This window comes from Engystomops pustulosus, chromosome 7 (genome assembly GCF_040894005.1).
Source record: "Engystomops pustulosus chromosome 7, aEngPut4.maternal, whole genome shotgun sequence".
NCBI classification, from domain to species: Eukaryota; Metazoa; Chordata; class Amphibia; order Anura; family Leptodactylidae; genus Engystomops; species Engystomops pustulosus.
Window position 1 is genome coordinate 50455521 of NC_092417.1, and position 14286 is coordinate 50469806.

At 44.0% G+C, this 14286-nt stretch overlaps 1 protein-coding gene across 3 annotated transcripts in view; it reads left to right on the plus strand.

The window, feature by feature from the left end:
* Positions 1 to 14286, plus strand: part of BRF1 (BRF1 general transcription factor IIIB subunit) — a 216706-nt gene that overhangs the window by 16898 nt on the left and 185522 nt on the right. For all 3 annotated transcript variants that reach the window (XM_072115866.1, XM_072115867.1, XM_072115868.1), the window contains exon 3: positions 11927 to 12100. In XM_072115866.1, the coding sequence (XP_071971967.1) occupies positions 11927 to 12100 (174 nt within the window). The remainder of the gene's footprint in view (positions 1 to 11926; positions 12101 to 14286) is intronic.

A 14286-nucleotide genomic window follows, 5' to 3' on the forward strand; every position in this document is an offset into this window, starting at 1 on the left:
AGAAGTTTTAAAAAAGTTGTATTAAAAAAACCTAAAAATTCAAATCACCCCCTTTCCCTAGAAGTCATATAAATATAAACCTTAAAAATCATAAACACTTTATGTATCCCCACGTCCGAAAAAGTCTGATCTGTCAAAATATAATAAGTTTTTCACTGATCAAAAGGTTGTACAGTCCTGAAAAATGTAGCATTGAAAACGTCCTCAAAAGTCGCAAGGAATGACACCACCCACAGCTCCGTACACCAAAGTATGGAAAAGTTATTAGCGTCAGAAGATAAACTCGATAAAAAAAAATTGTAATTTTTGTAAATGTATGAAAACATTATAAAACCTATACGAATTTGTTATCCCCGTGATCACACAGACCCAAAGAATAATGTAGACATGTCATTTGGGGCGCACAGTGAATACCGTAAAATCCAAGCCCTCAACAAAACAGTGCAAATGCGTTTTCTCACCAATTTCACTGCATTTGGAATTTTTTTCCTGCTTCCCAGTACATGGCATGGAATATTAAATACCATCAATATGAAGTGCAATTTGTTATACAAAAAACAAGCACTCACACAGCTCTTTACGTGTGTAAAAAAAAAAAAAAAATTATAGATTTTTGATGGTGTGGGAGTGAAAAGCAGATGGAAGGGGAGCTGCCTGGGCCGTCTGAATGGGGAGTACTGAGTTTATTTATTTTTAATATACTCGAATATAAGCCGAGTGGGGAATTTTCAGCACGAAATTTGTGCTGAAAAACTCGTCTTATACTCAAGTATATACGGTAGGTTTTAGGGGTGCATTTACTTTTTATTCAGTTTTATTGCTAAATTTTGCAGGTTGTGATTGTCTTAAATTTTCTAGCTATTTAGATATTTAGTTATTTCAGTTTTAGTGATATTATGATTTATTCATGTGAAAATATGACTGAGGTATCTCTGAACTGTGGAAGATGTGGAAGTAAATATTTTCTGTTTGGAGGTCATTGTTTTCCATCAAAGTCAGATTTTATGTATCTTTTATAAAAAGTTACAGTTTGAATCAAAATTGCGTGAAGACGCCTATGTCTATAAACTCTTTTATGCAATTTTAAAAATGGTGCAAGTGTCTGCTTTCAGATAATAAATGGTTTCTTGGGGTTTAATATAATTATTTTAGCTGTAATTTCGGTTTTATTTGTAAACATCAAAATTTTAAAACTTGCTCTGGCCAATAATGCGACCAAATTATTTAGAAAAATGCCTGGCAGTGAAAGGGTCGATACATAAAAAAATAAACTGATAAACTGCAGTATTATTGTATTGCAGTATAATGTGAAGTTGTTCCTTCTTAACCCCTTGAGGACGCAGTTTTTTCGTTCATTTTCGCTTTCCACCTTCAAAAATCTATAAATTTAAAATTTTCCAGAGTTGTGTGAGAGCTTATTTTCTGCGTGACAAATTTTACTTCTTAATGACGTTCTCTATTATTCCATGCCGTGTACTGGGAAGCTGGAAAAAAATTCCAAATGTGGTAAAATTGGCAAAAAAACACATATTGCGCAACTTTCTTGTGGGCTAAGTTTCTAGGACTTTCACAGTGCGCTCCAAACAACACCTCTGCTTTATTCTTTGGCTCGGTACGATCATGGTGATATCAAATTTATACAGGTTTTATTGTGTTTTAAATAATAAAAAATTAAACGAATATGTACCAAAAATAAACTATCTTTACTAATAACTTTTGTATAGAGCGGTGTGTGTTTTTTTTTTTTTTTTTGCTAAATAAGACGATGTTTTCATTGCTACCATTTTGAAGGACTGTGGGACATTTTTTTTTTTTAAAACCGAAAACATTTATTTATGCTTTGAAACACAGAGAGAAACAGTTACATTGACATATTCCACGTAGTGATATACCATAACATTGTGAAATATACATTATACACACATAAAGACTGTGCAACATTTTTAATTTTCTTTTTTACATTTTTCATGTGGTGTAAAAGTTAGCGTTTCGGGCACTATTTTCCATGATGGGGTTCAGCCAGTTGAAGAAATTCCTGTTGCTTTTGATGGGTCATGTAATCAGAAAGTAGTGGGTGGATGTGTGTGTGTGGCCACCAGGGGGCACTCTGCTCTTTCTAAACCCTAGTGCCTCCATGTGACATCCCTCTTGCTTCAGCGATGCAGCTGAATGTGTGAGCCCTGGATGACTGAGCACTGAAGTTGCTGTGTACTTGCCATATTTCCCGTCTCTTGGTGGTTTCTCTGAGGCTGAGCGACTGCAGGGTCTTATCATTTGCCTCCTCAGCAGATTTCTCCTTCCAGCAGTTATAAGTGAATGGCTGCCCTTGTATACTGATTATAGGGCAGGACATGGTAGGAAGGAGCATTGCTGCACCACACAGCCAGATCTTATGCTGACAGACTATTACAGGACAATACACTTGGCTCATTTACATTGGGATCAGCCCGCTCCTGTTACCAAACTCACTGTGTATTGTCTGCAATTAACCTATAAGCAGACTATTGACTATTGTGTGCTGCCAAAACCTATACACAACCTATAATAATAATAATAGAAAACTGGAGAGAGGCTGAACGTATACTGGCAGGGCATGGGGTGTCCTTTTTGCCTCCTATTTGTACAGTGTACATCACATCAAACATGAAACACAAGATGGATTTATACATATATGCTCAGCGGAGGCCATAAAAGGCCATGGGGGACAGATGCAGTGTATTGCATCTATCCCCAGCCTTCGCTGAGTGTAGGTTTTGAGAGGTCCCCTGTGATATAACTCGTATAAGGACAGTGACATCACTTGGGGAAACCCCCTGAATGTCGGCCGCAGCCAATCACTCTCCGGTTGCTGACTATGTTCACTCCTCCCCCCCTTTTTTTTTTGTGGGGGGGAGGGGTGAGGAGGGTGAAATAGTACAACATATTTCTACCACGTACAGATACCATTTAACTGTAAAAAATGCACAGGCTTTTAACTTTAGAAAAGCAATTGCCACAAATATTTTGCAAGTGTTACACTATTCTATGCTGGCCATAGCCTAGCAGATTTATTATCCGCACCAGTGAAGTGGCACAACTACAAGTCTTCTGGAAGCACACAACATATCTAAACTGGTATAGACACAATCATACCTATCCAAAATCAACACCAAAAAACACAATTAAATTAAAGTCTCTTGATGGCAGATTGTTTTTGGATACGTATGATTGGATTGTTTGGATGACCTCCTTGACCTGCATTATTTTGTTTCCACACAAGAAAGTCAGACTATTTCTACTTAATTTTATGGTCCTGCAAATGATAGTGCAGGTTCATTTCTGCTGCAACATGTTACGATTAGTTAAAATCTCCTCCACTGTGCTGATTCTGCAAAACTGGATGGCAAATCTTTATCATATCTGACCCCTGCAGACACTCTGAAATCTACGATGTGATTGGATAGATATATAATGTACAACATGCAATTATAAACACCAGTGAATATATAACTGATACCTACCATCAGATGGACTCGGAGATCGCGAGGGACTCACAGGGGCCGGTGTCAGTCCGAGCTAAGTTACTCCCCCAGAAAACCACTTTGGTGGGCACCTGTAAATAAGAAATTGAAAAAAATAAAATGACCTTAATCCCACAAAGATAAATGAAATAAATTTAGCGGTGTCATCCCCAGTCCACTCTGTTGTGGTTTGGGGCTGGCATCGGCCGCTCTGTGGGGGAAGCCTGTGGCCGGCATCAGCCCCAGGCCGCTCTGTGGAGGGCATCTAGGGTCAGCGTCAGCCCCGGGCCGCTGTGTAGAGGCGTCTGGGACCGGCGTCAATCCCGGCCTGCTTTGTGGAGGGCGTCTGGGGCTGGCGGCAGTCCCCGTCCGCTGCGTGTTGAGGGGGCGCCTGGGGCCAGCGGCAGTCCCAGGCCGGTGTATGGAGGGCGTCTGGGGCCGGCATCCGTCCTGGGCCGCTGTGAGGAGGGCGTCTGGGGCCGGCGGCAGTCTCGGGCCGGTGTGTGGAGGGTGTCTGGGGCCGGCAGCAGTCCCGGGTTGCTATGTGGAGCGCGTCTGGGGCCCGGCATCAGTCCCGGGCCGCTGTGTGGAGGGCGTCTGGGGCCGACGTCATACTCCTCCTCGTCTGAAATTACGCCTCAAAAATGGTGAAAGGAGTATTATTATCCTTCTGGAGAAATGTTAGTGCAACCTGAGGGTGGACAGATGGTAGGTGTGTGGACCTGATCCTCTTCAAGCTGATCCTGGAAGTGTTCTTATTATGTTCAGGAACAGCGCAATATACAAGAAAAAGCGTTTTTTAAATATATGCAGTTTAACCGGAGGTCTTCTGGTTTACGTCACCTGAGCTCCTCCCTGTACCCGCAAGTTTTAATTTATGCACATCTGCTCTGTCATAGTCCCGCCTAATAGCCAGGGCATGGAGACAGCGGGCTGTAGCTCTCTCCAAGCCGAGAGGCGCTCAGATGCTAATCTGCATATTTTTAAAAACCTCTCTTCCTTGAATATTGCACCGTTCCAGAGCATAACAAAAACACTTCTAGGATGGGCTAAAGAAGATGAGCAGCTCTACACATCTACCATCAGTCAAACCGATGGTAGATTTCCTTTAACAAAATGACAGTCTTTGACTTGTGCTACTTAGACAGATACTCAGAGAAGTTTCTTTATTCCATTGTACATGAAACAATGGGGCTGATACCAGACCCCAGAAATCTGGATCTCACATATACGCAGCACCCGCCTGATGACTTCTGCAGGCCATGTGCGGTGCAAGCAGCCTGATCTTTCTATGCCCTGTAGGTGGCATCTACACAAATAACTTAAGAGCTCAAGGAATTTCTTTTGTCCACTGCAGGATTTCTTTGTATTTGCTGGGCCCAGAAACTTACATGAGGAATGTTGAGTCAGATCCAGTTGTTGTGACTTAAAAATAGATGCTTTTAAAATTAGATTCTTTTCTTCTCTGAGCTGAGCGGTTCCCCTGCTTTGCTCTTACAAATGGCTTTCACTGGTAATCCTAGCGCAGATTATTCTCATTTTCTTTCCAATTTGAGGTGAATGCACATGTTGTGGATTAGCGCTCCTCCCCTTATAAATAGACTTTTATTGGGCTTTGTGCTGGGATTGTTCTTTGCAAGAAAATTGCACAAACTTTACTTCTCTGAAGCTTGGGGTTATGTCTACATACAATGAATGTATAGAGCATTTATGATGGGTTTAACGGTTTCTCACTTCCCCAAAAAAGTGTGGTATTACCATTTATTGCCCTGTTTTGTGTGAGATGTATATAATGTTTGTGTGTGTATATATATTATATATTTTTAGCTGTTCATTACATTTTTTTTTAGTGTTTCAGACCCTCTAGGATCTTTGAACCCAAGGGGGTCTGATCGCTCATACAATATATTGCAATACTCCTCCTGTATAATAGTAGTGAAAGACCAATGAAGCAGTCTGTGGTCTGTGACTAATAACTACTATAAACAGAAAGCTGTTGGCACTGCATTTTCCCAATCTGTCATAGCCAGCAGTAACAGATTTATGCATTTTGGGCTTCAGTAACTCTGGTCTTACCATTGCTCCTAGAGTGCCTTTATGTGCTTTAAGGAGTCACCTTGTATGATTGTTCCTTGTATGATTGCTATCCCGTGTTGGGAAAGCTGAGGTAGCTTATAATCTAGAAATATAATGCAAATATATTTCCCCTGCCAGGGTGACCGTCCTTGCATTACATTCCTATATAATACAGGGACTCCTGTCCTTTCCTCTGTATGCAGCCAAGGGACGGTGTCGCCATGCAGCACGCATACAGACTGCACATGGTCGTTATTTTTTTTCCACCCTTGTGTATCCTTAAAAGTCATTTGAATGCTTAGTTTTTTTTGATCTGTATAATGCTGGATCTCCCAGAATATAGAAGGACATCATTGTGCTCCTTTCACCATTCTTTAAAGGGAACCTGTCCTCAGCTTTTCACATATCAATCAAATGGCAGGTTCCTCTGTCTTATTACACACTGAACCCAAATCTGTTGTGTTTTTTTCTTTTCTCTTAAACATATACCTGGATTTCTGCCAGAGAGCCTTTCCAGTCATAGTATCGGTTTGAGTAGCTGACAGAGTCCTCATCTGTAACGCTTGTCTTTCTGTATGTCCTAGACCAGTGATGGCGAACCTTTAAGAGGCCGAGTGCCCAAACTGCAAACCAAAGGCGACGTTTCTAGTGCAAGGTGCCAACACAGCAATTTAGCCCAATAGTGCCACAATACCACTATACAAGAGACAAATAACACTTTGACATCATGAGGCCACCATTACAACATCATAAATAGCAGAATTCTGGTTATAAAGAGCACTATAGAAAGGCCAACATTACCAATAATAACACTATACTAGAAGCTAATATAGTGATGAATACTGTATTACTGCCTTCAGTGTCCAACTGGTGTACCTTGGGCCCACCAGAGAAAAATTTTGGGGGGCTCCTGTAGCTCCATGTATGGCTGTGTACTGCGACTGTTTCTCCATGTATGGCTGTGTACTGCGGCTGTAGCTCCATGTATGGCTGTGTACTGCGGCTGTAGCTCCATGTATGGCTGTGTACTGCGTCTGTAGCTCCATGTTTAACTGTGTACTGCAGCTGTAGCTCCATGTTTGACTCTGTACTGCGGCTGTAGCGCCATGTATGGCTGTATACTGCAGCTGTAGCTCCATGTATGACTCTGTACCGCGCCTGTAGCTCCGTGTATGGCTGTGTACTGCGCCTGTAGCTCCGTGTATGGCTGTGTACTGCGGCTGTAGCTCCATGTATCACTCTGTACTGCGGCTGTAGCTCCATGTATGGCTGTATACTGCGGCTGTAGCTCCATGTATGGCTGTGTACTGCGGCTGTAGCTCCATGTATGGCTGTGTACTGAGGCTGTAGCTCCACGTATGGCTGTGTACTGCGGCTGTAGCTCCACGTATGGCTGTGTACTGCGGCTGTAGCTCCACGTATGGCTGTGTACTGCGGCTGTAGCTCCACGTATGGCTGTGTACTGCGGCTGTAGCTCCACGTATGGCTGTGTACTGCGGCTGTAGCTCCACGTATGGCTGTGTACTGCGGCTGTAGCTCCACGTATGGCTGTGTACTGCGGCTGTAGCTCCACGTATGGCTGTGTACTGCGGCTGTAGCTCCACGTATGGCTGTGTACTGCGGCTGTAGCTCCACGTATGGCTGTGTACTGCGGCTGTAGCTCCACGTATGGCTGTGTACTGCGGCTGTAGCTCCACGTATGGCTGTGTACTGCGGCTGTAGCTCCACGTATGGCTGTGTACTGCGGCTGTAGCTCCACGTATGGCTGTGTACTGCGGCTGTAGCTCCACGTATGGCTGTGTACTGCGGCTGTAGCTCCACGTATGGCTGTGTACTGCGGCTGTAGCTCCACGTATGGCTGTGTACTGTGGCTGTAGCTCTTTACGTAAAAGTTTTATTTTCTCCGAAAATAACATACACAAGACAGGAGAAATGCTGCAGCATTGTGAGTTTAGGGGTAATACCCAGTCCCTCCAGTAGCCAGTATAGAGCCAGGGCCTCACCCCCACCTCAGTATAGAGCCAGGGCCTCACCCCCCACCCCAGGATAGAAATAGGGCCTCACCCCCCCCCCCACCCCAGGATAGAAATAGGGCCTCACCCCCCCCCCCACCCCAGGATAGAAATAGGGCCTCACCCCCCCCCCACCCCAGGATAGAAATAGGGCCTCCCCCCCCCCCCCACCCCAAGATAGAAATAGGGCCTCACCCCCCCCCCCCCACCCCAGGATAGAAATAGGGCCTCACCCCCCCACCCCAGGATAGAAATAGGGCCTCACCCCCCACCCCAATATAGACAGACAAACACAGAGGGCCTTACCAAGTGTCGGCGAGGATGCGGTGACATCACCGCCACAGCACAGGAGCAGGTATCGGGCGCCGGGACCCCGCAGGCAGCAGGACGAGGCTAAGTAGATGTCGGCGCGCTGGGATCCTGCGACTCCGCATGCAGCGGGACGGGGCTAAGTAGATGTCGGCGCACTGGGACCCCGCGACTCCGCAGGCAGCAGGCCGGGGCCGCGCAGACATCGGCGCGCTGGGACCACGGGACTCCACAGGCAGCGCGCCGTGAACGAGCAGGCAGCGGGACGCCGGGGCTGCGCAGGCAGTAGAGCGCTGTGACCCGGCAGGCATCGGAGTGCAACGGGGCCGCGCAGGTATCGGAGCGCAGGTACCCAGCAGGTGTCGGTGCCCACTTTGATGGGATTGGGGAGATGGTACGCGTGCCAGCAGAGAGGGCTCTGCGTGCCCTCTCTGGCACGCGTGCCATAGGTTCGCCTCCTCTGTCCTAGACACATAGTTGGATGCGTTGTGGAGTTGAAATCTTGCCCATGCACACATTTTAAAACTTGATGGTTTTTTTTTTGTTTTGTTTTTTTGACCAAATTTGGGTAAGTGTCTAGAAAGCTACAGGAACCTGTCATTAGGTTGATGTGTCAAAACCTTCTGACATGTTCCCTTTAAATGGTGGCATGAAGTGCAACATTCCTAAAGATCCGTATGAATGGACGCCCCCCGGACACTCGTTCTACTTCCTTACAAAATCTGTGAGAAATGTGTGTATAGAACGTCAGAAGAAGTTTTATAAAATGTCAGCATGTTCTTTTCTTCCTGACCTTGGGAGGGGGAATGGATACTGCCAAATGTTAGTTGTGCCCAAAGTTATTTGTGTCTGTATAGAAATATTTTCCATGGGTTGTTGCTGGGAATCAGTTTTGCAGCTCGGCCGATCCTGTTTTTAGTATCTTAACATCTTCAACTGTTGCGCGCTGTAAATGTTATGGAATTTGTGCAGAACTATATTTAGAGGAATAAAATGTTACATTGTAGCAGATGTATACAAGACATGTCCTCCTAGTGACCACCCTGCATTGTGCTGTACATTCATTACTTGTCTACATTGGTGGTTATGTGCTCATTTTATCTATCCATACACATCTAACCTAGTCAACCCTTGTTGTCCTCACCCACATCCATTGCCGGAGGCAAAGACAACCTGCATGTACCTCACTGCCTAATGTGGACGATGACTTATATCCTGTCATGGCAAAGTGCAGGCAGAGGCACGACCCCATGTTAGTGTTTCTAGTCTCCGTGCATGGATGGCTTGCGTTTGTAGCTGTAGTGATGCACTACCATTGCCTTCAGTTAACCTTGCCTTAAAGGGGAAATCCATCAAAATGGTCTATAGATACACATGAATGTCAAAGCCCTTAGGCACCCCTCTGAGATGTCTGCTATTTATTTCAATGTGTCAGATTATCCTTTAACCAGTGCTGAAAGGTTTGCAGTGGTGGTCACAAATCTCACTTTGGACTCCCATTTTAATTATCAATATCTGCAGCATTGACTAAAGCTACAAATAATATAAAAAATGCATAAACTGGCACAAAAATAAAAACCTGCGTTGACTTTTTCAGTTATTGCTATTTAAAGGAAATCACTGTGACACTGGTAATCTTAGATTTCTCATTCATATTCTCCTTCCTTCTAAAATTTACTTTTAAAATTGTGCTAATGAACCAGAATGGCCATAGGGGGTGTTACCAGAGCTCCTTTGTGCTATAGCTTCGCTGGCTTTTACACTATGCAGGAGCAATTCTCCCTCCCACTGTGTGCTGAAACTTCCTCTTCTACAGCAAGATTACATAAGGCAGAGGGAGGGAGAAGTGCTGTTAGAACAGTGTAACAGCCTGTGAAGCTACAGCACCCTGTGGAGCACTCCATGATCATTAGCATAATTTTTAAAGTTGATTTTAGAAGAAAGGAGGCCACGGATAACAAATATAAGAAGATTACCACAGTCACAGTGCCTGGATCTATGAGTAAGTGTCCCTGGTTTATCATGATACATTTCCTTTAAGGTAAAATGTGCCTCATAAAAGATAAATGTGATGGAGACGCTTCATGACTTGAGCCTTACAATTCAGGAAATGAAATGCAGTTTCATTTTCCAGGCTCATGGATAGTGCCGCACAGTAAATGACATTGATGGAGAAGGATGGTTTAACTGGAAAGCCAAACGCCCAAAAGGTTGTCTTGGAGGTGTTACTAATCGCATAGTCATATTGTCTGGAAACACTTTAACCTTTGACTCATGTCCTCAGGACAAGACTTCCAGGCAGCGCTGATCACATCCAGTCTAGCGTATTGTTATGTCTGTCCTCCCTCTACAAGCCGCCTCTTACGTGTGTATAGACAGGGTCACAACGTGTACAATCATTATTCTGTGGTTTACAGTTTTCTCTCATTTCATCCCATTTTGTATCTAGGGCAAGTGATTAAAATACAATTTTTAGAGTATTTTGCCGCATATTACTCAGTTAAGCATTTGTTTATTGTCAAATCCTTCCTGTTCTGCCCACCCTATTATATCTACTGCCAAATTCTAGGTAAAAACCACAACTACTCTATATGGGAGTCACTTTACCCTGGCTAAAACCAGATGCGCTAGTGAATTTGGTAATTTTACATACATAGATTGCTGTGCTTGTATTACACATACACCACACACTTGCATCTTTGACTGTTTCTGGGGCTGAAAGGAAATCTACCATCAAAATCTATCCTGATAAACCAGGGACACTTACTCTTAGACCCAGGCACCGTGACTGTGGTAATCTTCTTATATTTATTATCCATGACCTTCTTCCTTCTAAAATCAACTTTTTAAATTATGCTAATAAGGGCTCCTGGGTTTTTTTTTTTAATCAAAGCACCTCTGTGCAGTTCTCTTCCCAGCTCTCTCCCCCTCCCCCTCCCCCTCTGCTGTGCCTGATGTAATGTCAGTGCAGCAGAGGAAATTTCAGCACGAGGGAGAGGGGAAGTGCTCCTGCTCAGTGTAACATCTTGTGAAGATACTGCACAGACAGGCTCTGGTTATGCCCTTTTGGATTATTGGCATAATTTTAGCAGATTATCACAGTCACCGTTCCTTGGTCTAAGTGTCCCTAGTTTATCATGGTAGATTTGCTTTTACAATCTTATCCTACTGTGGAAGAAGGGCAAGGAGAGGCTCCTGCCTCAGCCAGTTGTCTTACAGCAAGTCACAAGATTGTAAGAGGAGGTGTAGGAGACATGGCTGATCTGTCAGTGTTTTAATTTTCCTGTAAATGAATATAATAATGCACAAATAAACCTACAAGTCATGCAGAGTGAATTGTTTGTCCAGGACAGTGCTTCCTAAAATTTCCCAAGGCTAATGAACTACTTGAGGAAGGCTCAATAGCTGAAACGTGCGTCAGGTCCCGGGTGTGGCGTGTTTTATAGGAACTACTTTTGGTTTGGAGACCTCCACTGCCCGATACGATAATGTCCTGGTAACGTCACCGCTATCGGGCCTCTTGTTCTGCTTTCCACCTGTATCCAGGCCTCTACGCTGCTCCTTCCAGTCACGTTGTAGTTGAGTGTGTTCCTGGGGCTGGTTGTGTTCATGTATATGGGCTGATTATATAACTTTCTGGGAGATAAACTGCTTCGGTTCCTCTGTATTCACAGCTTCACGGCAGTAAAACTTTACAAGCTGCTGCTACCTTGGCAATACTGGCAATTTTTTTTTCTCTCTAGTCAAAAAAAGCTTGACCGTGCAGAGCGAGATTTCACACGTAAAGCTAAAAGACTGCAAAATGCCAACCCAGTAACCATTAGGTGACAGTAATCAAGTTCTGAGGTGTAGGGTGTATTCATAGACCTCTATGGGTTCCCAATGTAACTCCCGACACTTGTGGAGGACACTAAAGTTTTGTGATGTTTGTTGTGTGTATGGAGACTAAGATCTTGAGTTATTGTTTCATTTCTAGGAAAGCCTCACAATGATGTAAAGCAGCTGATGCCCTCTTCCTTTATCTTCTAGGAAAGAGACAGATCCATAATTTGGGAGTCCAGCTCCAACTCAACAAACACTGTTTGGACACCGCTTTCAACTTCTTCAAGATGGCGGTGAGCAAGCACCTGACCCGCGGTAGGAAGATGACGCACGTTATAGCGGCCTGTCTCTACCTGGTCTGTAGGACAGAAGGGACTCCTCGTATCCTTTATACGGAGCATTAGTGTGATGGCGTCCGCCACCCCCGTGAGCTATAAATGCCTTATTAAGCCGCTACCTGTCAGAGTAAATATTGAACACTACCTGTTACTTCTCACTTCTTGGTATTTTTACATTAAGTCTTGCAGTTTATTTTTTTTCTTACTGGAGCTGGAAAATCCGGTCTCCCGAGACTCGTGTTGTTACATAGAGATGTAGGAGGCAGCTATTTTAGTATCGCTGTGTGGAGACTGTTCTCGGCTCCCCCGTTACTATGTATCTGCATGAGGTATCTAAGGGCACCGGCCAAGAAAACCCTGGCTGCTGCAGTCCCTTGCGCTACCTGATTTGTCAGATAATCGGATTAGCTGCGCCAGTGAATTGTCCATGTCATGGCGCACCGTGTCACGGACCTCTTGTAGAGCTGGACCCTTTGTCTGGTAGGGGTTTCTTGTGGAGCTGAGTGGATTGGCACCACAGAAACTCCTCGCTCATATAGTCCTCACAGTGTAATAAAGAGACTTATTCTTTTAGCTGTTTTGATGTATGTTGTGTGTTTATTCATCAGTATGACTGGTCCTTAGGATTGTGGGACAGAAAAAAGGTTTGATCTGTAAAGTGCTGCAAAATATGATGGCGCCATATAAATAAAGATGAATTCTTATTTTATTCTTCTACATTAATAATACTGATGCATTTGTATGGTTCATGGACTCATGTAATCCAGTGTAAATCCTGCAAAGATTTTTGGTGTTGAGTTTCTGCAGAGAAATTTGGGGAAAAAAACCACAAAATATTTTATCATTAACTAGTGTTTCACGGTGTCAGGCGTCCTCTATTTTCTAATTCATCACCTGAATGTTGGTTAAATCAAATGGACCATAAGTGAATTCTAGATCTTATCCAATATAGAAACACTGAGTCTTTGCTATTCACCTTCCCACTACTCTTTGGCAAAGTGATAAAGAGCTGACCAGAAAGCTACCATCACAATAGGTCATTATAAACCAGGGAGACTTGCTCATAGATGTGAACACTATGGTAATCTTATATTTGTTATCCATGGTCTCCTTCCTTCTAAAATCAACTTTTAAAATTATGTTAATGACTCTAAGGGGGTTGTTACCAAAGCCACTCTGTTCTCTCGCTTCATAGGCTGTTACACTGTACAGGAGAATTTTCTCCTCCCTCTACGTGATGTAATTTCCCTGCAGAAGAGGAAGTTTCCGCACATAGTGGGAGAGGAAAGAGCTACTTGCACACTGTGACAGCCTGTGTATTTGCAGCACATAGGGGCTCTGGTAACAATGCCAGAGGCCTTCTGGCTCATAAGCATAATGTTAAATATTGACCCCCACCTCCTCCAGCCATTTTTGGGCAGGAATGACAGGTATAAGGAATGAGGTATATGAGATTTCTGAACCCGGGGGCTTTACTTTACATATCAAGAGAGTTGTGCAGAACATTTAATAGATGTATATTGGTATATAACCCAATATCCTGCCTCTTACACACATTACAAAAAGCATAAGGAAAAGTGTCCAACCCCTTTAAGGGTCTGTTGAGGCATCATTATTGTGCTACTAAAAATCAACTTTTATTATGGATATTTTAGCAGCTTTTTAAATGCAATTCACCACAATCTAGCATCTGGCAGCAGAGGTCAGAGCGCCTGTAAGTGTCCTCCGGCTGTATGTACCTTGCAGGGAGACTCCACTGCTCACACAAATGCTGAATTGGCAGCGCTGAGCATGGAAATGGAAAAGCTGCTTGGCAGCAGTGAGTCTATGCCCGGCCTCCTGGCAGCCTGCATTAGTAACCAGATTTATCCAGGTAATATCTTCCTATATAATGTGATGTTGGTTTCCCAGTATTGGCATAGAGTTTAGCTTGTCCAGGGCGCTGACTTGTTATATGCTGGGTTTCCCACTGAGGTGCAGGGTTTGTTTTTTCGGCAGTCACGTCTTCTCGCCCCGTCCTCCTCTCTACATTCCCAGCCTCATTTAGCTTGTCTTGATATATTGCATTAAATTTTCCCCTAAGCAACAAAGCGTTTACATGTCTCTGTGCAATTACTTTACATAAATCTTCCTGCTGATTTAACCATTTGCAGCTCGCAGGCCCGGCTGTCACCAGCAGCAGCTTGCATGTATGGAGGCAGCGCATTACCTTTCTTGTACCTTTCAGGA